Source organism: Nesoenas mayeri (genome assembly GCF_963082525.1).
Source record: "Nesoenas mayeri genome assembly, chromosome: 1".
Taxonomy (NCBI): domain Eukaryota; kingdom Metazoa; phylum Chordata; class Aves; order Columbiformes; family Columbidae; genus Nesoenas; species Nesoenas mayeri.
In genome coordinates, this window is record NC_137541.1 from 55,452,362 (window position 1) to 55,479,059 (window position 26,698).

Consider the following 26,698-nt stretch of genomic DNA (forward strand, 5'->3'; position numbering starts at 1 on the left):
CTGAACCAAAGCTCCCTTCTAGATGAGTCCCTTGGAAACCAGGGGGATTAGGAAGAACAGTCTCCTCTGTGCCTGGACTTCACCAAGACACAGGGTTGATGGGTGGCTGGAGCCCTCAAGCTCAGAAGCTTGGAAGAGCTCCAGGTTCCTCAGATTGTTCAGTCTTCCTGACAGCGCAAATGCAGGTACAGATAGAATTAAATATGCATTTCTATTTTGTTTATGCAAAGTTGAGCAGCTTTAAACCTCATCTACAAAAAGGACAAATATCTAGCTGCTCACTACCACTCTTTGCCTCTGGGTAGCTGTAACTAGCGGGTAACTCACACACACAGCTCTCTCAAATGGCTTATGAACTTAAACTAGAGCACTATAGTCAGCATTTAAGGCCACACTTAGACTATGGATCCTATTTGTTTCCTGAGGGAAGAAGCGAAGATGAAGAACCACTCTTTAGGGTTGACCGAAGACCAAAGGAGGAGACAGAGGTGCAACAGATGTACAAACACTCTGCAGTGGTGGCTGCTGACCATTACTGCTGAACCCTTTTCCAGGCAGTCGCTCTAAGAGATTTCAAGACATTGTATAGCCTCTTTCCTGATCTCAAGGCAGGACTGACTGTGGTAATATCATTGCCGAGAGACAGCTGGCTAACCTGTTTTGTTAAAAAATGATGGAGGCTCTGCTGTCTCCCTAAGCAATCTGCCCACCATGTTTCACTGTTACATAACTTAATGCTCCTTCCCTGCAATTTACGTCCATTAGTTCTTCAGGCCAGAGAACAGTTTGTCTTTTCAGTTTTTGCAGTTATTTCTATGTGTTTGAAGAAGGTTATCTTGTCTCCCCTCAGTAACCTCAACTCCAAACCGAGCAATCCCAGCTTCCCAGTTCATCACACAGAAGCCAGGCTGCTGCTGGCTGGTGATAGCTTTCAGCAGCTGCTGACTGGGCTGGATTTGTACCAGCAGCCTGTAGGTGAAAGCCTTCAGCAGCTTTAGCTCCCCAAGCCAGGCTGTCCTTTCAAAAATGTGAAACTTTCTTCCGTAATCCATTGCAGGGTATCAGTAAATGTGCATTACAGTACAGTAACTTTCTGGAATTTTCTCCATCACATTAGGAGATGATAACAAGAAGAAAGGAGTAAAAAAACGCTCTATTCTGTGAAAGTGTATTGAAGGCCTAAACTTAAAACAGGATTCTAAACAGCTCTCGAAGAGTAGAGAGGGAAAACACAATATATTGTGTTAACACCTTCCTCACTCCGTCCCCTCTGTGGAACAAATGAAATGAAATGCACAAACCATGTCTTGGTTTGCAAATGAAACTTGGTATTTGTATTTGCTGCAGTGTCTCAGAGTGGTTTTCATTTTAGACTTCGCATGGTAGTAAACACTGCAATGCTTTACATTCATTAAGCTCGGGCCCATTTACTCTGTGCAGGCAAAGCAAGCACATATATCTCAGACCCATAAAGCATCAGTTCAGAATTACACAGAAAATAAATGAGCCTAAGCCCGAAGTCCAATTTCCAGAGTCCAGTTCACTAAAGCTAAACAACCACCTTAGATAAATATGGCCTGTTTTAAATGAAACGTTAGTGTAATTTGATAACTGTCAATAATTCCCTCATTATGCCTAAATGAGCTTGTCATCCAAGGAGATTGCTGCATGGCTGATCTTAATTTGCTAATAAAAAACGCAGAGAAGTATTTTAGCTAAGCTGGAACTATTTGATTCATAAAAGTGCAATAGTGCACTTTTTAAAGCATTCCTTCCCAGTCCTGGCTTCTCACTGGCTGAAGCCCGAAGTCAGTTTGCTCTGCAGCCTGTAAGGCGGCAGCTTTGCTATGTAGGAACAATGAACAATTGTCTCTCTAAATCACTATTATTCCTTAGCCCATTATATTTAATTTATTTTTAATCATGTTGTATAATAGAAATAAAATCATTGGATTAAGCATATATCTAGCAGCAGGAGCCCATTATCCTTTGACAATGTTCTGTTTCATTGACATTATATCTTCATTGTAGACAGTTTCCTCGCCATCATTAGTCCTAAAATGACTATTGGATTTCAAGGGTTTCTCCCTAATCCATAATAAGATTTACTTCCTAACAGCACAAAACAAAACAAAGATATGCTTCTATTGTTTTACTGCCGTGGAATTATTATTTTAAGCTATTCAGAAAAGTCAATAATAAATCCAGGTATTATAAGTATTTTAAATTTTCCTGCATAATTCTGATTCAAGGGAAAGCCTCGGTAACTTCATAAGCTTCGGATATTTGTTACTCATTGGGGTTTTATTTTACTCAAGCAAGCAACAATGCTTTGTCAGTTCTTGAATGGAACAAGATCTACTATTCCTTGTGCAATTATTTTTTCAGACCAGTTAAAGCAAATCTCACTACAGTCTGTTTTCTTCAGAAAGGGCTACAAGAGGTTCATCAGATTCCATGGGAAGAAAGAGGGAGAAAGTTCCATGCCAAGGTTGCCAGTGATTCCTCTGTGATAAGCATTAGCTAACAGACACAGCACTGATACCAGAAAGTTAAAAAACTCCTCCAGCATGCTGATCCCTGTGGGATAATTCAATAGCTCTTCATTTGTACCAACAGCAGTCACAGTTAAATCTAAAACTAGAATTTTGCACACCCTATTAACAGCAGCATAACAATGCAGCAGGGACCATGCAGAGGGGAAAAAAAAAAAAAAAAAGGCATTTTCTCTTATCTCATAGTTATCTTTGAGGAGATGGCAGATTTCCCAGTGAAAATTATCCTTATAGATTGCCTCTTATTTAAGGCTATGCTAGTTCTATCAAGTGATGCTCTTTTTATCCTGAAATTGCTGGCAACAATTAAAGAGAATCTGCGTGACTCTTTCAGCTGGGAGAGCAGCTTCAATAGATACCTATTTTCCATATATGTAGAGAAGCTATGACACTTTCACCCATACTGACATGATCTGCATAAGGCATGTGCTTTCCATTAAGAGGGGTCCATACAATATAGTCAACTCTCCATTATCTTGGTTAATAGGAGAATAGAATAACCCAGATAAAGGAAAGACATGCATAATAATTGCTTCCAGATAAGAATCGGCTCAAATATTTCTGCACTGTGCTCCCCAGACAGAACTTGTAGTTCTGTCAGACCTTGCTAACTTAGAGTTTATTAACTCAGGCATTACCTGCATCCATCCTGGTACAAGCTAGGCAGCTTGGGTGTCTCTATGATTTAATCACCACGCAAGTAAATTACTAACTGATAATCATCTTGGCTATAATTAAATAACAGCTTCCATATTCACCCTTTTATATGTGCTGATACTGATACAGCATAGACTCAGTCATGCACGGCCATGTCAAGGTTGAATGTGGCATAATGAGGAAAGGCAAATTATGCATGAAATGCAGGAGGAGTACATTCAAAAGACAAGGGAATGCGGAAGGCACACTGTGATGTAGAAGGGCTTTATATTCACATCTAACCCAGAATTAACATGAGCACTTCCTCTCTTATTCCCCAAGAGCCCTCACAGAGGAAGCGTGCTCAGGACTGTCACAGATAACACACGCATGAACTACAACTGCCTTTCTACATGAATTGTCAAAGGTTTGGGGTTTTTTTATTGTGTTACAACTAGTCAGCCACATTGAACAGTTGTCAGTTGTGAGTTCTCATAATCTGTAATCTCCACAGAACTTTTAGCACTGATACATAGCCTTCCCGATCTCAGCATTGGTGTATAAATTGTATTGTTCAGTCACAAGAGTCACTCAGTTCTGTTACAGATATATGGGCAAAACATTGTCTTCACCACTATAGAAAGAAATACAGATTCTCTTACAAAGGAAATGAAAATGTTGCAAATATTTTTTTCTGGATTGTTATGAGAGAGATCATAAAGAAATAAACTCAGACCTAATGAAATCAGCAACACCATTTCTTACACATTCAAGTGATGCATTTTGTGGAAACCAAACCATTGCCAGGCAAGTTTTTAATCCTGTACTTGTACATGACATTGTGTTGAGGAACTGATGATTATATTCTGCCACATTCCATGTTACATTTACAAATCAGCATTGCCTTGGTTTGTCTGCACGTGACAATTAGACGGAGTTACACAATGATGCAAGCCACAGGCCAAGCTGTAAAGGGAAAATTGATGGGTTTGAGAAGTTAGCCATTTCACGTGATGTTACTAGACCGGCTACAGAAAAAGCAGCTCATGGAAAATCACAGTGTCACACATATCAAATCCCTAAATATCTGTTCATTTTGCTTAAAGCATCACATACAGTGTTCAGATCACTGCGCAGGTCCTGGACAACGTTTTCTATGCTCCTGGTATCCTTCAGAATCTCAATGCTTTGTGTATATGGATTGAAATAGACAGAGAAGGGACGATTGATTGATTTGGCGAAGTCTCTGAAAGAAAAAAGAAAATTAACAACTCTTTTATTTCAACCACTAAAGAAGAGAAAATTAGATTTTTGAGTCAAGGGAAATAATTTACCTCATCTTTTCTTTGGCTTCTTCAAAACTTTCTGAAACAAAGTAAGCTTCCTGGAAAGTGGTGATAAGACATTCTTGCAAACAGGTTGTCTTTGGATCGAATGTTTTCACATTGGCCTTGTCAGAGAGAGCATGCTGCAAAACACACCACAGGATCTGTTAAAACCATATTTTGATATTGCTGTGCATCTAGACAACTGTTCATACATGCAGATTTTATATCACCGTGATGTATATTTCCCATTAGTTGATAGTCTCTCTTGTTTTACATACAATGATTTTTCAGTTTGATCAGAATAAATCTGTTTCTGAATAAATTTGTTTCTTAAAAAAGGTCTTTTTATGAGAGTAATTTTCTTTCCCAAAATAATTATTAAAATAATAAAGAGGAGATTAGAAATGCTTTTGCCATGTAGGCATGCAGACCTAAATCTTCAGCTGGAAACAAGAAAGTTATCAAATAACATTCTTGAAATATTATCTGTACAACTACAAATATGTATGTTCCCAAAACGTCACTTTAGCAGAAATGATCATAGTCTTGGTGGGTGAATTGAGTCCGACCAAACCATTCATATAATCTGAGGTTTCAAAACTTAAAATCAGGTACTGAGACATTTTCCAACACAATCTTTTTCTAGCTCCCCTTTCCGTTTGAATACTTGCGTTAGCTTTTGGATCTACCTTAACTTTTAGAGCACAAGTATTTTCATTCTCAGTGCTCTGTACAGAAGTACAAGGTAAGGAAGGAGAGCATATTTAGGTCAACTTTCAACCTTCTTTAGTCCCCTAATATCTACCGATAGTGAAGATGCGCATGAAAAGCATAAAGAAATGAGAGGAAGGGAGCAGATCCCTGAGGACTGAAGGTGTCTCTTATTCCTTTACTTTCTTTCTGCAGGGACATTCTTTACAGCAGAGTAAGGTATTAACCTCAAGGTATTCACCACATCTTTTTTCTGAGCTCTTGCTTATGCTCATTCCTAAATCCCTGTGAAAGGCTCTGAAAATATCTCAGTAGCTCTCAACCTGCAGTCTCCAAATAGCAGGACATAAAACTGGAACAAGAACCTCTTCCTTCCACCTCCTCTCTATCCAAAAATAAATACATAAAAAATTAATGCATGGAATCTTAACATGTCAAGGAATTAACTTTAGTACATGTATCTTTTCCTTCTGACAAGGTTTGCTGTTTCTAGCCAGCCATCAATTAAAAAGGTTTGAAAACAAAAAATCAAAAATGGTCCAGTCTTAACCAGCATCCTCTTCTAAATGCATTGCAGGAATAGGCTCACCTTATTTGGTCTCTATCTACAGCCTTGTTGCCACCATCCTCTTGCAGAGCCATGATGTGGCTGAGTGCCTGCAAACTTAGGTATTTACATCCTTCTATTGAAAGGAATTTGTTTTTCTTCACTGGGAATTATAATAGGTTCCCTGGGAGGTTAACTGTAGATAAAAACATCTCTTAAGGTGCCTTTGTACTTCCAATTGAGACCTGATACGTCAAATGTCTAAAGCACAAAGTTTCAAAACTCTGAGTGGACTGAGTAAAGCCCTGTGCAGGGAATCAAGAAAGTGATACTAGCCATGTTTTCTTAGGAACTGAATCAGCAGGTGACACATCTGGCTCAGGGATTCTTTCCTGTACTGTGACAGCTGTGACAGAAAGGGTGACAGTGTTGTTCTCTCCTCCTCTCAGTAATGCCCTCTGCTGGGACAGGCTCACTGCTTCAGATTGAAGCCATCAGAGGCAACAAGGGATTCAGCCTGTGGCTCCTACATCATGAACAACTTCTCTAAGCACTGAGCCCTATTTTTATAAAAGGGGAGAGTTTAAAGAGAAGAGCTAATTCTTTATCACAGTGGATGTTGTCTGAGAAAGCCTTTCTCGTTATTCCCCTCAGATTATCTATATGAAATTCCTGTTTTCTGGATCCTAGTTTAGTTTATGCAGGAGCAGAGACTGGAACATGCGAACACCAGGAAACACACAACCTGGGAACAGAGGCTAAAGAATTCAGATAGGTGTTCAACATTAGGTGACAAACGATCATTTATTCTTAGGATTGCAGATTGGAAATGAAGAGCCTGAATTCTGATGAATTCCCACTAAAGATACCTATCTCCCCTCTAGGACACAGTCTTTTGGCTCTTGGATGAAGTAGGCATTGTCATGGCTACCAAAGCAAAGGGAAACATCTTTGCAAGTCTGGATAGCATTTTCAAATTCTGCAGCCTGGCATCTGTAACATCTACTATTGAGTTGATACGCTGACACCAGCAATGCCAGAGATCAGCAACTGACCCAAGCTTGCAGGCAAGCCTCCAGACAGACCATAAACTGTCTGGTGTCAACTTGGGTGGTCAGGACACTGACTCAAAGCTGAACTAGCATTTGTTTTTTACAGAAACATTACAGTACTCCAAAATGTTGGTCCTTGGCACTCTCAAAATTCCAAGGTACAGAATCTCAATGAAAAACTTTGTCTAGTGAGTCCAAAAGCTTTGAAGTTCAGGCCTGAATTTTTTTAATGAATGCTATTCACTTGTGTTTTGGTTGGACATTCAGTTCTTCAGTGAACTCAAATGAGTAAGTATCCAACAGGGATTTCTCCATCAGAAACCTCCAATGAGATGCCACGGCTAACAATCATATGGAAAATAGCTTTTGGTCAAATAGAGCATCTTACCATCTTGTGGATTTGTGGTAAGTGTCTCTAATGGCCCATTCATACAAACTCTACTGCTTATCCTAGTACAGCTATTGGTGATTCTCCTTCAGTTCATGCAACAAGAAGTTGGAGTTAAACTTCCAAATGAATCATCACTGATTCCCAGGAAAAGCAGCAGTATCATTCAACTGGACAGCTTAAGAATTAGACAACTACCCATACTGGAAACCAGCATAACTCTAAAGAAATACCTCCACTTGCAGCTAGATCAAATATTAAGAGAGTGGTTTAGGTCTCTCGGACCTAGGATGTCTGATGCATCGGTACAGGGATGGAAGATATAGCACAGAATCTAAAGAAGACTTAGATGCTTGTGGAGTAACAGCTGGAGAGCTGGTCAGATATGCTGGGGCATCCCAGATGGCACCAGGCATTCACACTGAGCAGCCATGAATTATTCCTGAAGTGACCACTATCACTGACACATTAAAAAAGACACTGGTCTTGTAATTTCTCCTTTGAGTATAAGAAATAGAGAGTAATAGTGCAATAATACAACTTGGAGCTTTTCAGTTTCACAAAAAACAAACAAAAAACAACAACAAAAAAAAACAACTACACAAAACTCAAAAAGCAAAACCCTCAGATAGCAAGGAGAAAACTTAAGATGAGTTATAAATGTCTGAGAAGCACAGGAGAGCAGAATAAGAACATAGGTGAGAAGTTGCCTGTGTGCCAGTACTTATTTTACCTCCCTGCTATTCTGTGGGAAAACATGGAATCTTGGAAAACTTGCTCTTAAATGTTTTTCTGCTTATCTACAACATGGGACACTTTCAGATTTGAAACCTGATTTGACAAGAAACTTCTTATGTTACCAGTGTAATTTTATGTACTGTTTGGACAAATAGGAAAAGACTCTCTATTAACAAAACAAACCAAAATGCACTAAAATAAGCATCTAGGATCCAGGAGTTTTTTTCTCCACCACCTTCATCCTCTTCAGAAAACAGAACCAAAACTTCTATTTGAATCTTTTTGGTTACAAAGGCTAATGTTGCCTCTTCTTAACACAAACTATCATTAAAACAAAACATGAGTGGATATTGTATTTGACTTTAAAAATCTATACAGAAAGATCTGAAGTCTACCTCTGTTAAATATAAAAGCATATAATAGGCATATAAGACTTGATCTACAGCCAACTGAAGCTGATAGGAGACTCCTTTAATGAAAGGGTTCAAGAGAGCATCATATAAAGTAAATGGATTAAAGTTTCCAGAGACATTTGGACTGTATTTTAGAAATAGTTTTAATAATGAAAATGTACATTATTTCTGCCTTATCTCTAAGCCCCAAATATATACCAAGTAATAGCGTTAGCTAGAGTTAACCTGACTATATTAGGCAGAACATTTTATAACTACTTACTGTATTATTCGTTTTCCCCCAGGCTTTCTTTTTCATCTTCTCTTTCTCCTTATTTTGTTGTGCTTTTAACATTTTTTGCTTGATGCTTCCGTAGCATGCACATCAGGAGTTGCATTTTTCAGTACCCAAAATTTGAAGTCTAAATACTGAGCGGGGAAAACAACTTGAAGGGAATCCTATAATGATCGGCTGGTGCAAACATTCCTCTAGCTTTTGCCGTTCCTTGTTGCTAAAGCCGTTGACCAGATTTGCAGAGTGGAGCAGTGTAATATAGAAACAGGGAAGACTGAACAAGCCATTCTCTCATCTGAAAGGCACAAATACTGCTGGCCACCTCCACCTTGCAAATAGTGCAACTCACTTATTTGTAGATATTTCTAGAAATTATACATAAAATTGGCCACTGTTGTGTTTCTTGTGAATAATGTTGCATTGAAAAGAGGGCTGATAGGGAGGGCAGCTGGAGAAAGGCTTCTTGCTGAAAAACACATATTCCTGTAATATCAAATGTCTGTAAAGTCAAGGTGGCAAAATTTAACACTGAAGCAAGATCTGCCTTCCTAGTGACAAAGATAAATAAGTATTTTAACTTATTCATAGAAGGCACTATGGGCCCCCAATCTCTGCTGTGTTAAGAATGGCAGTAGTTATTCCTGAAAGGACTTCTTTACTCTGACTCCTGTGAGAAGTATTGGGGTTGCACAGACAAGGGTCACACTTCATGGCCATGCAATATGAGTCTCCTATTCATCCCCACTCACCACAGAAATAGCCAGTATTGTTCTCATCTTTTTCAGAGCAATTGCTGCCATCCATTAGCATTTCAGTTACAATCAGGATATCGATATCATCAGGATCTCAAGTACAGTCTGCTATATTAACATTATCTTTCAGACACCTTCAGGTCAAGGAAGAAACTTTCCCTCCCTAGTGATGTTAGAAGATAAGGGCAGAGGCAAAGGAGGTTGATTTCCCAGGAAACCTCAGAGACTGGCAATGGCTTGATCCAAGGCTGTGCACCAGTGTCATGGGTGCTCAGACATTCTCTTTCCTAAGCATCTGCCTGATGTATCTTGTTGACAAGCAGCACAGTCATTGCCAGGTTTCTGGCCTAGAAAGAGCTGCTTCCATGGTCAGATTGGCAAAAAACTTAGTAGCTTTTTACATTTTCTTCCTTACCTTTTACCTTCTTTTCTACCCTGGAGCACAGCCCCACAAAGACTTTCCAGATATTTTTCACCTTAGCAGTTCCTTCATGGAGACAACGCCTATTCGTGGTAGGGTGCTGTTCTGTGCCTCCAGCACACACATTCTTAGTCTCTTAATAACTGAAATGTCTAATTTAAGTCCCTGTGCATGGTATATGCAAGATCTGGTGAAATTTAACAGCTTATGATACACAAGAGGTCAAACTAGATGATATAACAGTCCCTTCTGGCTTCAAATCTATGAAATATATAGGTAGTATAATAGAAAAGTGTATCATATTATTGATTCATGGCAAAATTATTATGATATATATGGCCATACCTTTGAAGCAGATCAATATAGTCTACTAATGTGCACATTATTTAATTTTTACTGTTGCTTTTCAAAAAGATTATTCCTTGCACTTATACGTTATTGCTGAGTGAAGAACACAGATTTGAGATCACAAACATGTGGTAACAAAATATGCACAGCTGACAAGAATAATGTGTTTGTTTATGACATTGATAGTAGAAGATTTATTATGTTCCTGACTAGTCATTTCCTCACTTTTATGCCCTTAGAATTTGTAAATGACGTGACAGGTATTTTCAGGGTCATCACCTAATGATTGGAACTGTTAGTTTAAATAAAAGGCCTGATTCTCTGCAGAATCCTGGCCAGAGTTTGGGGCTCAGCACTGAATATTGTTGGGCCAGAGGAAAACAAGCAGGACAATGTTCATCCTTTTTCATTTAACCACCTTTGCACTATGGCTATAAAATATTGCCAGGCTGATACAGAATGCTTCTGTGGCTGACATAAGCACTGGACTTAGAGCAACTGTAGTACAATCAAAGAAAAAAATATTTGAGAAAGTAATTTTCTTCAATCTTTTTCCTACTAATGAAAGAATAGCAATTTGACTAATGAGCTTCACCATGAACACGCTCAGTTACAGGTGAAACAAACAGCAAAAAGAGACTGAGATACTTCTATTAAACTGCCAGGTAGTTCACTGGAAGCCAGGCCAGGAGCATGGGAAGATATTTAAACACAAATAGACAGCAGGTATCTTGCAAAACACTTTGTAAATACTATTCTGTATACACTGTCTAAACCAAATGTTTACCTGAGAAGCCACCAAGAGTTCATTTGGGTCCCCATAGCACTCCTCCATCTACTTCCCCTTCCCTCCCATCTCTCCAACAGAGATGTATTACGGCCCAAAACACTAGTGACAAAATACCTTTTTGTTTCTTTCCTAGGCATAGAAAGAGGCAATAGAAGATCCACTACAACTACGCACACACTGTGCAAGGTTAAATATTTTCACCTTTTCAAGAATAGGGCTCTATGTACTGTCACATAGGCATGTACTTCAAGTCTAGCGTGAGTTTATATGCACTCTTTAATTTTAAATATGATTAATCTACTGAATCAGGACCTTAATAAATGTTGTTCTTCTAACATCAATAACTAATCTATTGAAATACATTGGATTACTTACAATCGAATCATGTCCGATTTCAAAACAATTTTTTTGGTGTGTATTAAAAATGTATGCTTTTCTTCCAAACAAAGCTTTCAGAGCCCAAGGCACCCTTACCTGTTAGAACCTATGAGCCTCCTTTTACAAGAAATGCAAATTCAAACAGAAACAAGTTTTGTAGTTTATAGTTGCTTTGGTACTTCGGTGCTGACAAATCCATTTCATGCTTCAAGTGCCAGCTGATATTTCAAACAAAGCTTTTAGGTCAATATCACATTTTTGAAGTAAGCTTTTTATCTAGAAAACTTTAAAATTTGTTATTTGAAAGCTAAAAAACTTAAATCCAACTATTATTTTGTTAAGATTAAAAGAAAGCTGATTTTGCTTTAAGGGCACATACCTTTAATTCGCCAATAGAAGACAGAAGTCCTGCCCCATAAGCACGTAGCTGTCCTTCTTGCTTGCAAAGGCCAAATTCAATCGTAAAAAAATAGCACTGTAAAATATACAGATATACAGATACATATAATGTAGTTGCAAACAGGTATTTCAGCAATTACAATCAGTACCATATTCACTTGATTAACTCTTTTCTTCAGAATTTCATATCTTTAATATAAATTCGGATAAAGAATGTTTTACTGCTAAGTACTTTAAATGTCATGTTCTGCAGTAAGGGACCTTTGTACAAAAATGTGAGATTCTGCTTTTATTCTGGGTACCCAAGCAGTTCACAGGAATGGTCAGTTGGGAACAGACAAGCAAGTTCATTTAGGTATCAAAGGCACTGAGAGTAATCTGCAGAGATTTTTGAAACTTTCTGAAATAAATGAGGTGCCTTAAAATAAAATCCTACAAGGTAGCTGGTCTGCCTGTCTAGGAACCTCTGAAGATCTAGTTCAGAGCACTCGGCTGTAAGCTCAAGCCAATGCCACTTTGAAGTCTGTCACATATTTAAATGCTGTCTTGAGTTAGAATGAACTTATAAGTACGTGCTTAAGAGTCTTCTTGAGCCAAGGTCTTCACTAGATTTTACTGTCATAAATGAAGAACCAATATGCCACTTGGTTTCTCAAATTACAGAAGGAAAATTACAGTCAGTTGAATGTGTTCACTTGAAGAACCCTTTACCATTGTTCTCTAGGTCTACATTCAATCAGGTAACACTTCCGAGCTGTAAAACTGCTGAGAAGCTATAAAAGAGATGAGCTAAATCAGCATAACAGTACTGGATCTAACTTTGCTGTACCAACAAACAAAGTTAAATATTAGGAAGATCGTAAGAATCCCAGATAGTTTTATTTTGGCTTTGTTGTGACACATCGAGACTGTTTTTTGATGTTAGATCAACAAATGTGATTAAGAATATGAAGGTTTTAAGAAGTCGATTTCTAGCTTATACAAAAATACTGTGTATATATATATATATGTGTGTGTGTGTGTGTGTGCTTATTACAGTATCTGACAACTTCAGTTTTTCTGCAAAGGGACATCACTGAACCTAACAGATTTACATGTATTTGCGGGAAATAATAATTTAGGATAAGAAACAACCCAGCGTTTGGTACTAAATATTAAGTTTTTCTGAATAACTTGAGAATGGATCCTAACATGATGGGGTTTTTTTGGTCCATTTCCTCTTTAAACCACTACTCTTCCAGGCCAAATATCATACTAAATGCAAAAGAGCAGAAATTAACAGCTCTTTTAAGTTCAACAAATGTTTAGAAATTGAGAAATGATTCATTTCTCTGCCTCTCATAAAAGTTCTTGTAGAGCTAGTGATTCATGCAGCATGGCACTATGTAGAAGGGTGTAATAAAAAAGAATGAAAACATGAGCCCTGTGTCTGATCCAAACCTGCTAAGTCAGCTGGGAAGAAGGAAAGGTTGCAGTGACTTCAAATGTCTTGAATCAGATCCCATCACAGCAAAGGCACAGATATCCACAAGAGGAGGCAAAAGCACAGCATCGTCAAACAACAAAATCAAAGCTCCAGCTCTGGCTTTGGTATTCATTCTGGTAAGCCAAGCTCCATATTTTTGTTAAATGCAATGAGCTGATGTTCTGATGTTACCACTTAAAGAAAGGCCAAACAAGATGCCTCAGGAACAAATGGCCAGACAGACAAAATGGTAAAGGCATCACTGTAGGAGCTGAGTGAAGCTGAGAGACCCACCTTCAAGAAGAGTACAAATTTGGCTTTCCTCCCTAAATATTTTGCTAGAAAAACCTTCAGGGGGCTGCAGCCCTTGCTGCCACCGTCAGCAATGAACCACTCAGCTTCACACTTAAAACCCACTAACATCTTTGAATTTGCCACCTCCCCCTCAACTCTCTTAAAAGACCCCATCTGGTAGTAGCAACTATGCTCTGAACATGAACATCCCAACAGATACACAGCAGGACCGGGCTCCTGAAAAGAAACACAGTGATCACAGTCATGTGGGACACCTTCCCCATGCTGAGAAGGACCAAAGCGATGTCATGCTGCTGCCAGGAGCTCAGAAAGCTATCCAGCCAGTGGAGGGAGGGAGGAGAAATGCTCTCCACTTCCCTGAGGATGCACATTCACAGGGAAGGAAGCGGCAAAAAGCAGAGAGCTAAAGCTGGCACAGGAGAAGGCTATACCGAGTGCCCGGGGGCAGGGTGTGCACAAGACAGAGGGACACCTCGATTTCACTCCCTCCTTGATGGACAGACAGCACACAAAGAGGGATCTTTCTTACTTAAGTTGAAAAATTATTATTCTAAAAGGAAGTCGTATTTACGAGTCAACACTTGCTGATGAGAGCCTATCTTCAGTACTGATAAGACTTGCATTCCCGGTGTAACTAAGTCAAATAAATTGCACACAAAATGACCAGATGATAAAACACGACTGTCTACTACTAACTTGTGGTATTAAGCCATAGCATCAAGAAAAGCTCTTCAAATGAAAAGCTGATTTTTTTGATAAATTTGCCATATGCAACAACTACAATTTCTGTATTGAACAAGAGCACTGCTTACCTAAAAAAATGAGATAGCTCACCCAATGCTGCCATCTTCAGATCATTAGTCAGCAATACATGATTTCCCCCCACCCTCCCACTCACAGACAGGCGCACAGAGACACCTCAGCGCACTGTCTGTGGAGTCTCGTAATGCAAGCTGCACTGTCAAGTCTACAAACATCGAGCCATACTGATAAGGAGCTTAAATATTAACTATATAGAAACACTTCTTATAGATCAGATACATAAATACCCGCTATATGCTTCTCTTTGGGTTGTAAACTATACTAATTGTGGTATTCTATCTTATACACAGGACCACTGCACTGGAGTGGGAATGACTGAACAAAGAAATGGCTGTTGAGAGGAATAAATTTTTTTAAAGCCTCAACTGAAGGTAAATAGCTGATTATCACATTGTTACGTGCAGGCTGGAGAACACAAGCACAAATGGGGGCATGCAGGCTCCCCTGTTCTCATTTCAAATATTGGACCTGTCCCCAGCACATTCCACAGCCTGTGGCCCTGAACATGTGGCTCCTCTACAAGCTACAGCAATGTCCTTTTGCCTCCTTCCAGTTCCACCTCATCTTTGGGGTGAGGTATGGCTTTGCTACCTATAGGTATAGGTAGGCTCTTGAGGTAGGAAAGGTGTCTTTTCACATTGTATAAATTCTGTAGTTCTTGAAAAGCCTTCCACTAAAATGCCATTCCATTATCCAAATAAGCAAAATAAGATGAAGAATTGAAGTGCCAAATGAAGGATTAAAAATACTTTTTAAGCCAAGAAACATCAGGGTAATGATCAAGATTAGGATAGTAGGATACGATTTCAATGTATTTCTTTTATTTAACTGAATTATATGAAAAATAATTTGTAGTTATGCTCATGAAACACTGTCTACATGGGTTCAAAAATGACTAAACAGATCCACAGAAGAAAATCCTGTCAAGGGCTTTTAATAACTAAGGTAGAAGATCACTTTGAGTCCCTGAATCAAAAGTTATTGGCAACTAAAGCTGAATACCAGTGAAATATCACCACCATATGATTTTAGAGCTACACTGTCCTCCAGGCATCTGCAATTTGCCAGTGAAGACAAGATTCTGGGATAGCTGGTCTGGCCCAGTATATATGTAATTGTAGAAGTCACATAATTAGTCCTATTATTGACAGGAAACATACAAAACAGATCAAGCCCTGGCAAACTCCAAGGCTGTTCTCCAGGGTAAACACAATGTCTTTTCTTCATGTTCAGGCACTGTCCTGCATTATAAACTGGGCTACCAAAACAAAAAGATAAAAATCAGTGACAGCTATGACAGCTAATAATAATTAAAAAAAAAAAAAAAACATATTCAAGGGTGTTTAAAAAATTTCAAAGGCTTGATAGGTTCAAGTCTCAGCTGACTGGTTTCTAAGGCTTTGAAAATCACTTCTTACATCACATCATTCTGCATTTAGGAATTTCCCTCCTGGGACCTGTGCAAAGAGTTTGTGTAGGGTGCTCGATTCTAATGTTACCAAGTCAGTACTTCAAAATCTGACTTGTCCATAAAAAGGCCTTTCAAGCCATTCCACTTGGCTTAGTGTTCTCATGGTATAGCTTAGAGACCAATATTTGTGTTCACTTGGCAATTTTCAGCGTGATGTATAACACGAGATTCTATCTGCTCTTTAGAAGTACCTTGTAAAGATGTTGCCAGAATGAGTCCTGAGAACAACAACCACATCAAGAGCTGATTCACTTGCGTTCCCTGTGGCAAGGGGGAAGAGGAAAGATTGAGTAACTGTATGACTGCAAACCTAGCACATGGACAGGAATATTCATCACTACAGGAACTGCTAATGGGATGGGGCTACAGCCCCAAGCTGACACCCAGTAGCACAATCACTTTATATACATATGAAATTAGTTGTACTGAAGACAATACGACTACTAATGTGTGTAAGTACTTGCAAGACCAGTGCCAAATAAATATCCTTACGTAAACATCTTCACATTCTTTCTGCTGGATTTATTGTTTCAAAATATATTTGAATGGATCACTCAATTCAGATGCATGTGATATGTTCACAATATGCAAAGATTAATTCCTTTTTCTTTAGAAAAGAAGACCTTTAATATCTTAAAATTATTTACGTAGAGATTTAATCTCTAATATAGTTGCAACTATCTCATAGGAAGATAGTTACATACAACTGAAAGACATTTTGAAAAATCCCATTGTTAGAAATTAATCCTAAGAATTAATGAAGTAAAGGTGTTTTCTTGCCCCTTGTAAAAGTTGCACAAGAGCAAGCAAATATTGATTCAGAGATCTTGGTGATTCTGCTTGTGCTTTCTTTAGTCATTGAGACCTGGCACAAATACGTTTGTGAATAGCTGCTTATTTTTCAGTCTCAGTGATATCAATAGTCACCAAGAAAAACAGGTGGCATTTCACATTTCACTGAATTATTCAAAATTCACAGTTTGTTGAGTAGTATCAGCAATGTTTCACTAAAAGAAACAGATAGATATAACACAGGTAACCCAGGCAACTAGCCAGTACAGCCCAATGTTGGAGTCCAGACATCAAGCAATACTGGCTATTTGACAGCTATTCACACAGGAACATTATTGAGTAGAAATTCAGGGAGATTTTTGAACAACAAATAAATCTCATGATGAGCTTGTGAATAGATCAAAAGCAGAAAAGAAGTAAAATTCAATAGCTAAGTCTTCCATTATAGATGATTTGCCTCCCTCCAACAAAGGCAGTGACCCTATTCACAGCCAATAGCATTTCTAAAAAAGAAAACAAAGTTTAATTTTTCAGAGTTACCTTCTTGAAGTATTTTGTTTAGTCTGCCACTTTGAAATGTATTTAGGCTCACTGAAATGAGGTTTCCTTCCAGGATTTCAAAGTGTATATATTTAACAATATTCTCCTTTCTTCCTCATCTGTCTGTTTTGCATTCAGACCTTTCATTAAGAGTGAATGCTTGGAACAATCTCTTTAGAAACAAAAGTCTGAGTAGATGCGGTGCCGCTCATTAAAGCACTGGGGGATAGACGCACACCGGCCTTCACGTTTCTGTTGACAGCCATAGCACACAGCATCACTACATGCAAATTTCGCTAATGCAGAAGCTTGGAATGCTCAGAGAAAACATGCACTGCAGGGAGCACAATGGGGCTTAACCCCTTGTGAATGCTTTGTAATTATGTGTTTCTTTTTTTCTCAAGAAAAAATCATAATGGTAACCAAAATAAAATTATCATCATGAGTTTGTAAGGAAGCAGAAAATGTACCTCAAGCAACACAATCCTACATTGGTATCGGTAAGGAGGTGACTCTATACCCCCAACACCAGGGAGCCCAACCAAGCCAAGACAATGTGTATGGCACTTGTCTACCTTGCAGGTGTATCCTGTCTTTTGGGATACAATCTGGAGGACACTCCCACTAACACCTCTGTGTCCCTTGAGAGAATGTCTCTTTCTGTTGTTCATTCTCACATGAAGAAGGCCCTCTTGCTACTCTAAAGAGCAGGCAAAGAGAATGGAGGATGGAGCAATTCTAAGATCTTTCTGGTTTTGCTGCTCCAAAATAAGTTCTCACAGAGTTGGAACCATGGATTTCCCACTCCATGTTTTAATTACTCCTAAATAATCTGAGTTTAGGCTTGCTCTGCACAAAGGTGGTCTATTCAAATCCTCTCATTTTATTTCAGTGGAAAACCTTAGAGACCCTTGGAGCTGCAGAACTGGGACACTCAACACTTAAGCAGAAATTGTTTCTATTTAAAAGGCTGGTGTTTCCTTGCAAGGCAGTGATTCCCCTCCACCAAAGACAGTGCTCACAGAGGTAACAGGAAAAATCAATCCCACAAAAGCACGCTTGCCTCAACTTGCTCAGCTTCCTCAGAAAAAGAATTTCTAGTTTTTTCAACATAATTAACGAATAGTGCTGAATATGCAGCTAAGGAGATGAGACCACAGAAACTATGAACTACTTCTTAGACCATAAGGCATTGAAGACCTAATGCCTTACCTTTCCTGTTTCCCCTTTCCTATAATTTGACTCGTATATTGAACAACTTCTAAAACCCGGGGGTTTAAGGTTTATTAATTTCATATGGAGTTATTAAGAACAAATGATGTGCAATAACAGGCCATTCCCTTTCCACTTTATTTTACAACACGTAACATGAATTCACGTCCAGCACTCCCTATGGTAGCCGAAATGAATATTTGCTCATTTCTTTTTCAAGCTCTTGCTTCGACTTTCATCCATCTAGAGCTTTCACACAGCTAACACAGGAGGCACAATCATGTCTTTTGACATGTCAGCTGGGACTCCCAAGAGATGGGGTCCTGTGAAAGTCAAGCTAAAAAGAAACCACACTCTTCAGTCTGTACTGCCTCACGTGACACACTTAATCCACCACGATCCTTCACAACTTACAGGCTGCAAGCTGCGTCTGTCTTTAGGGCTCTGTCATTCCTGTTTTCCCGATCTTTATCTTGCTACTCTTTCAAATGAGGACTTTGTGTTAACAAAACCGATCAAAGCATGAACATTACTGATTTTATACACTAGGCAAGGGCTGGTAGCCCAGAAATGCTCCCTCAGCATTGCATCTTATGCTACAGCTTGGAGAATACGACTTCTCTAGCAAAGGGCCAGGAACTTGAACACTGACAGGTTGGCATGACCCAAGAGAGAGCAGAATTTAGAACACGCACAGATACAAGAGATCATTTAGCTGTTCTTCACCTGACAGAAGTCTCATTTTATGAGGAGTCATCAACCCTAGGACTGTTGCCCCAGTTGTGAACTGCATTGCTTGGAAGAACATCCACAGAACAGACAAGAACAACTTCAGCCACTTTCCTTCCTCCAACAGCCATTGCCAGCATCTCTACAAAAGCCTATCCCAGCCCCCAGGACCTGTTTCCCACAATTACCTGTGGACCTCAGCACTGGTCCAGCATAGTTTCCCCTTCTCTAGAAAGACCAGCTTCCACTCACCAGCAAGCATGTTAAGAAGGAGACTAAGAAGAAAAGGCATAAGGTTGCAACACTCCCAGAAATACCAAGAAAAACTCTTCAGGCTGGGGAACCAGAGTCTGTCCATGCTGCAATGCTCTAAGGAAACTGCACAAGAGGAAAACTGGCACCGAAGCCTCTTCTGCTTATCCTCGGAGAAGCTTTTTACAGACTGATACGGTAAATCCACAAATTGACAAGAAGCAAAGGTGCAGCAACAATTCACAGGCAAACATCATTTTATAAGCAAAGAATTTACTGAATCACTGTCCTCTGTCAGCCCACCGTCAGAATGAACTACTGTGGGGTACAAGACCTCTTTAATAACTACCCTTGGGCAGCCCAGAGACCGACCCCCAACATCGTCCCTGACAGATATTCCCTTGGGAAAGGCACCAGGCATGTGCGGTGCTTCTCATGATGTTGTTCGCTGGAGCAGGCTGCGTCCCACCTAATTGCCAGGCCAATTACTGCACACGGAGACTGCACTGCAGGGAGTGATGCAGAAGAATCATTGAGCCCCCCATGACAACTGAGCAAAAAGGGGTATGAAGTTCTTGTGTACACACTCCACAGCAAAAGTCCTAACACATCTGCTAATGAGGGGGAGTCATATCTTCAGAAAGGGGAGTAGCTTTCTGGGGTTGGATTTCAGAACTTTTGCAAACCCTGAAATTGTGGGGGCAGAAACACATTGAAGAGACAGGGACAATGGATAACAAAGTTTTAAAAGTCTTATTTCAAAGAAAAAAACCACTATTTCTTCAGAGTTGTATCCACTTCAAATTTATTTTTGAGGAGCAAAAAAGGGTAGGACTTCATTCCAAAAATAACAGCATCCACCCTAACTTTCTAAACATTAAAAAAAAAACACCTTCTTGTGTCTGTTTACTGAAAACTGGTTTAACAGCTAAGACTTGTTTTAAAACATTGCAGTTTCCAACAGCAACACTGCATTTAAAGTCAATGTTCTTTTAATAACATAAATGCAAGGGGACTCCCAAAAGCTTTTGTGGTTCTTAATGCATCTGCTTAACCTGCCTTGCAAAAAAAAAATATAGTAGGCATCCACACAGAGGTGTAAGTTCTATTCATGTCAAGCTGACAGCTGACAAACAGATCAAAGAAGAAATATAGCTCATGGAATTCTAAATATCTATTAATTTTGTTACTAAAAACATATATCCAAAATGAAGATGTTTTTCACAGCCCCAAACAAAATCTTTTTCAAGTATAGTTGAGCATCTCCTTGTACGTCCCTGATTTTCAGCAGCGAGGGCATGTAAAATGAATCTTTCATAACCACAGGGTAGTCAGCTGAGTCACCACTGAGTTATTTGCCAGAAGTCTGTAAACACAGAGCAAATCTCATGAACATGTATTCAGTAAGATGGGAAGAAGTTATACTGAGCAAGTATCTGTAAGCAGCGAGATCACAGCTCTTCACTGTACCAAAGTCCAAGGAATTTACAGTGGCTGTGGTCTAGGAGTGACTTACCAAATGTGAAATGGTCATTAGTGATCAGGTTCCCACTGATATGCAAGATCTCTGTGCTCATTTAGGTCCTAAATTCAGTGCAGCTGTATAATATGGATCCATTCATAAGCTAATATGTTTATTCAAATTTGAAAAAGTAATCCTATTAAGGTGTTTACAATCTGGAAATGTAAAATGCCTTGTCAAACTACAATTTTAGCTACAATTTTAATATAGTCAAAATATATAATTGTAACAATTACAGCCTACTGATTCAAGGGAGGAAGGAAAAACCTTTAGAAAAAGAGTAATATGTTTTATGGGGAAACAAAGGATAGTCTGGGAATATCCACTCTTTCCGGCATGTCATGAAAAAGCTCTGAGTTCAAACTGTTTTATCTAGCACTATTAGTAGACATCATTTTTATCAATGCCACATTGATGAACTATAGAAAGTTCTCTATATAAATATATAAATATAAAGCTCATGGTTGCTAACTGAAACAAAGTTATCTTGCAAAACCAATATTTCATCTTATGCAAAAGAAAAATCCCAAACCAAGCTTGAACCTAACAAACAAATTGATGGTGGAGGTTGTTCAAACTGTTCATAAAACGGTGCTATCCTGTTGATGTTATGTTGACCTCACACGTAGACTACTTCTGCCATTGCTGGAATCAAACCAAAACAACCCAAATTAAGGGACACAAGGCCCTTCTCCATAAATTTTCTTTGGCTTCAACCATGTTCTCAGGTTTAGAGTATTTGCTTTAACTTTCAAAAATCATCAACAATTCAAAAAGCCCTTTATACAATACCATCAGAAGGCCTGCCAGCACTAAGTAGCAGCTAACAGAATGTGTTGCATGCTATACCATGTGAACTTGATTCAGACAGAGAAAGAGACACAACTGCAAAATCATGTCCTCCAGAGCTGATTCGTTCCCTGCAGAAACCCATATTCCTAAATAACAGGGTTTGGCAAGTAAAGGATTAATATAAATTTTATAGCAACAAATCCTACTATCATTTGCATATGTCCAATCATATTGCCTTTTAGGAGACTGTATACATAGAAATGAAGGTAGTATGTAGTCTACAGACCTAAAATCATTTAAAGTAATGGCAAACCTCCCCTTGGCCTTCTGTGGTGTCCGAGTTGGACCTAAAATATATAATTAAGCTATATTTACAAAATCATTATGCTAGATTGCCTAAAAATATCTCAGTTAAAAATGTATGGGACCATATTCCATCCAGCACTTTGATGCCATTTGATAGAAAGATGATGACAGGCACAAGAACCACTTTTCCAAAGCTGTAGCATTAAGTAATTAAGCCCTAGGCATAGTTAGCTCTTTATGGATATCAGCCATATTTTGTCTTACTTCCATACTTCTATCTGTGCATAGAAAGAAAATACCCAGGAACATGCTGGGTGAGAGAATTAGACTGAACACATGCAATATGCTCAGACATTGAGTGAGTATTTAAAATTTTTCAGACTGTGTATGGTTGTGAATATTAAGTTAGGATCTTTTCAGCTCTGTACAGACATGATTTTTAAGACTCTTTTCATAAGAAGAGGGTATTTGGGTTATGCATAGGAGCTACATGTATGAATGTCCCTTCTGGAAGCAAAATTATACACTGAAATATTCCAAACAATAAAAAGATCAGTGCATGGTTTGAGGCTTTCCTTTATTACACATAATCGGTTTGGTTTCTGCCTGACAGCAGAATCTCCTGGCTTTCTTCTCCAGAAGACCCCGAAAAGGAGGGCCAAGTGTGCAGGGTTGCAATGGTGGTTGCCCTGCACAGTGCAGCAGAGTGCACAGATCCCGAGCAAGGGGAACCTGGGGCTGGCCCACCCCAAAAGCAACACAGGACCCAGCCAGAGCACCAGGCAGTTGCACTCAGATGGCTGCTCGCAAGAGAACCCCACCTGCAGTCACCAAAGGTTTGGGGTTTTTTTGCACAGCACTCTTTGGCTGCACTGGCTCCATGGATAAAGTCAGCTCCTCCATCTGTGCACCACCCACAGCACAGACGTTCCCCTGGTCCTCAGTGAGACCCCGACATGGCTGACATGAGTTGTCATAGCCTGAACTCTTTCACTTCCCCATACATCTGCCAGAGGGTTCCCATGTCTTGTACAAATGCCTCAATTACCACTCCATGTTACAGAATCTTATGGATTTTAGTAATAATAAAGTATAAAATTTACTTTGTTAGTTTGCTTTGACACTGATAGGTTTCTCTAAGAATACTTCCAACGTAGTACGGGATATACTATGGTAAACAAACAAAGCTTTAGCAGCATGAGATCCCCACAGTTCTGGACTGTACATTAATGCTTTTTACAAGGGTGTTTGACATGTATGAGCTATGACCAAAGAAAAATCAGTGTGGCAATGTCAGTATGAATAATATCTACTCAAAGCCCAGGATTATCTCTCTCCTTCAACATATCAGGGAAGGCACAGGCCATCTGGGAAGAGCAGTAGCAATATATTCTGAACCTTTCCTCTACTGCTTTTTTCCTATTTTCTTTATTTAAACCTTTATTCTTGTAACTTACATCCTTTGTTTATAGTTGTTATCCAAAACACCTGTGCAATTGTTGCTCACTTAAAGCTTATGCTGGGTCCTTTCTTTTGTCCCAGTTACCTTTGTTCTATAAAATCCACTTCATACCTTTTTGCTAATACATTTTCCTACTCTAGGTCAAGATAAAATAAATAGGCAAAAAACTCTATCAAAATTCATAAACACCTTCCATCTATTCCTCAACCTATCTCAACTGGATCCAACACTGAAATAGAACCGTTTTGGTTGGAAGAGACACTCAGGATCATAAAGTCCAACCATAACCTAACTCTGGCACTAAACCATGTCCCTAAGAACCTCATCTATATACCTTTTAAACACCTCCAGGGATGGTGACTCCATCAGTTCCATGGGCAGCCTGTTTCAGTGCCTGACAACACTTTCCATGAAGAATTTTTTCCTAATACCCAATCTAAACCTCCCCTTGTGCAACTTGAGGCCATTTCCTCTTGTCCTATCACTTGGTACTTGGGAGAAGAGACCAACCCCCTCCATGCTACAACCTCCTTTCAGGTAGTTGTAGACAGTGATCAGGTCTCCCCCCTCAGCCTCCTTTTCTCCAGGCTAAACAGCCCCAGTTCCCTCAGCTGCTCCTCATCAGATTTGTGCTCCAGACCCCTTGCCAACTTTATTGCCCTTCTCTGCACTCTCTCCAGCACCTCAACGTCTTTCTTGTAGTGAGGGGCCCAAAACAGGATTCAAGGTGCAGCCTCACCAGTGCCAAGTACAGAGGGACAATCAGTTCCCTAGTCCTGCTGGCCACACTGTTCCTGATACAAATCAGGATGCTCTTGGCCTTTTTGGGCACCTGGGCACACTGCTGGCTCATGTTCAACCAGCTGTCAATCAACACCCCCAGGTCCCTTTCTGCAGATTCTTGCCACTTGCGTGCACTCCCAAGTTCCACAAATTCTTCCTGAGCTATTTTTTTGAGGCTCACTTTCATTACTGTTCTAGCAGAGCACACTTCAGAGTGTGAGCTATTGAACTACCAGCAAAGATTACTACTGCAGAATCTGCAATTTCTTAATGAAAATGAAGTTGCTTCTGAAAATAAACAAACGTAATTAGCAAGCCAGCACTGTGTGAAATTTGCACCATTCTCTTGTTAACCTATATGTCAAAATGTATTACTTCTGCGCATGTAAATTTGCATTTGCAGTTCAGTAACCTCACAGATTATGATCTAACCACTTTCGGAAACATAATGCTACAAGAAATAAAAACAAAACCAGTGTCTGGCTGTAATTTGCTATTTTATTAGAGGCTTTTTCTTTAGTGTTTCTAACTGCTTAGGGCTTGATCTTCCTAAACCACATCCTGTCTAAAAGAAACTATATTATTTCTACAGCGAAATTTATAATTCCTTCCCTGCTCCTAATTAAGTCAAATTAGTTCCCTCTTGCATCTAGCTTCCTCATTACAGTGTTGGGCCCAAGCATACAAACATACAAGTATTTTATAAAACTACAGTATTTCTAGTTACTCGTGAGTGCAGAATTTTGTGTTAGGGCAACCTGAGACCCTCTTAAGAAGCAGGTCCCTGACCTGACCAACTGGGCACCCTCATAGCAACAGCTGAACCCTTCTTCACATTCTTAACTTGTGAGTGACACAGTACAAAGCACAAAATGTTTCGTTTCCAGATGTAACACGTCCTACATCGACCTACTTAGCCCAGAAACTAGTTAAAGCAGGAGGTTTGTATTTAAAAATATTCTGCAAAACAGTATTTTAAACCACCCTCTACAAATCAAAAAATAAATAAATTTTTTAAATTCTGACATCCATAGTCCAGCTCCCCTTCTCCACTTCAGTGGTTGACACATGATTTCTTCACCATCTGAGTGACCTCTCCCATTCCCCCACAGAATTTGCCACAACAGGATCTTTTGTACCTTTTGCTAATCAGAAAATGCAGGGACTCGTAATCCTTGAATAGTGATGCTGGTTGACAAAGATGGATGCACTGAATTCTACTTCCCTCCTGCACCTGGATGCAGCCCATTTCTCCCATCTCTAAGCACCAAACCACATCACTGGGTCCACTCTTCCTGCCACACAAAAGGCTTCCAATTCTGTACCAAGCACACACAAAACTGGCTTAACTCCACAGTTCTCCTCTCAACCAAAGTCAGATTAGGGTTTGAACTGCTCGTTTACCCCATTCCTCAGCCTGGTGATTGAGATGTCCTCTTCCTTTTCCAGTTCTATCTGAAAAGGTAGAAAGGGTTCAGGGAAGGAATAACATGCTCAAAGTTACAGAGCATCTTCCACATGACAAATAACTAAACAAACAATTGATTTTCAATCCAGAAAAGGAGACAACTAAGGCAAAAAAATGAATCAATTCTGTAAAGTAATGACGGCATAGGGAAAGCATACAGAGATTATTTGATCATTCTCTCTTCAAATACAAAAAAAGCTAGTAGGAATCAGGTTAGAAACAACAGAGAGATACATTTCACCAGACAGTGAAGAGTTGAGCCATAGAGCTCTTTGCTAAAGTTACTGCAAGTACTAAAAATGTCCATGCCATCAAAGATAAACAGCTGTCTCTGGACAGAAAGCCTATCAGGATAATTAAATACAGAGAAACCACATTTGGCTCAAGAGTCCTCTGAATTTCTGAGTGGTCAGAAACTTGGAAAACATTTTAGAAGAATCATTTATGTTCACCTTGTTCTTACATCTCTCCTAAGTAGCTATTTATGACTGCACTTGGGCACAAGGCACCAGCCATGTGGCCTGACCAGCACTGCAGTCTTACAGACCCAAACCTGGAAACAGACTCTCCCCAAACCCAGAACAAAAGCCTCAACAAACAGTCACAATTCCTGCAGAAAACACTGAGCATTTGCTCTTATTTTAGCAGCAGAACCCTTCATATTCTCCCTGTAGTGTTAGCTTATTTTTATATAGTACAGAGCCATTTGGTTTTGAGCTACAAAGCTAGTTAGGTATCACTGCTGATATTTTGTTCTTGTGCCATGAATCTCTGATGCAATGAATGTGAAAACACACTACAAGGGAACACTGCAGTATTCTAAAATATTAAATATTGATCCCTGGAATCTGCAAGGTTTTTTTTCCCCTTTAGTTCTCTTTGGTGATATATGTAATATCTTTTCTGCTCACCTCTTTGATTACGCATACTGTAAGAAGGATCTGACATCCATGCTTCAGTTACTTGATCAAAAAGTATTGCTGAAAGAAATCCTTAAAATATTGAGACTGTTACCTGTGATTAATTCCTTTAGAACA

General features: G+C 39.3%; 1 protein-coding gene across 1 annotated transcript in view; it reads right to left on the bottom strand.

Moving 5' to 3' along the window:
• Positions 1 to 4,262: 4,262 nt before the first annotated feature.
• Positions 4,263 to 26,698, bottom strand: part of TPH2 (tryptophan hydroxylase 2) — a gene marked incomplete at both ends in the record, with an annotated part of 50,750 nt that continues 28,314 nt past the window's right edge. The window contains 3 exons of the mRNA XM_080353318.1: positions 4,263 to 4,437; positions 4,526 to 4,659; positions 11,711 to 11,806. Coding sequence (XP_080209444.1) covers positions 4,263 to 4,437; positions 4,526 to 4,659; positions 11,711 to 11,806 — 405 coding nt within the window. The remainder of the gene's footprint in view (positions 4,438 to 4,525; positions 4,660 to 11,710; positions 11,807 to 26,698) is intronic.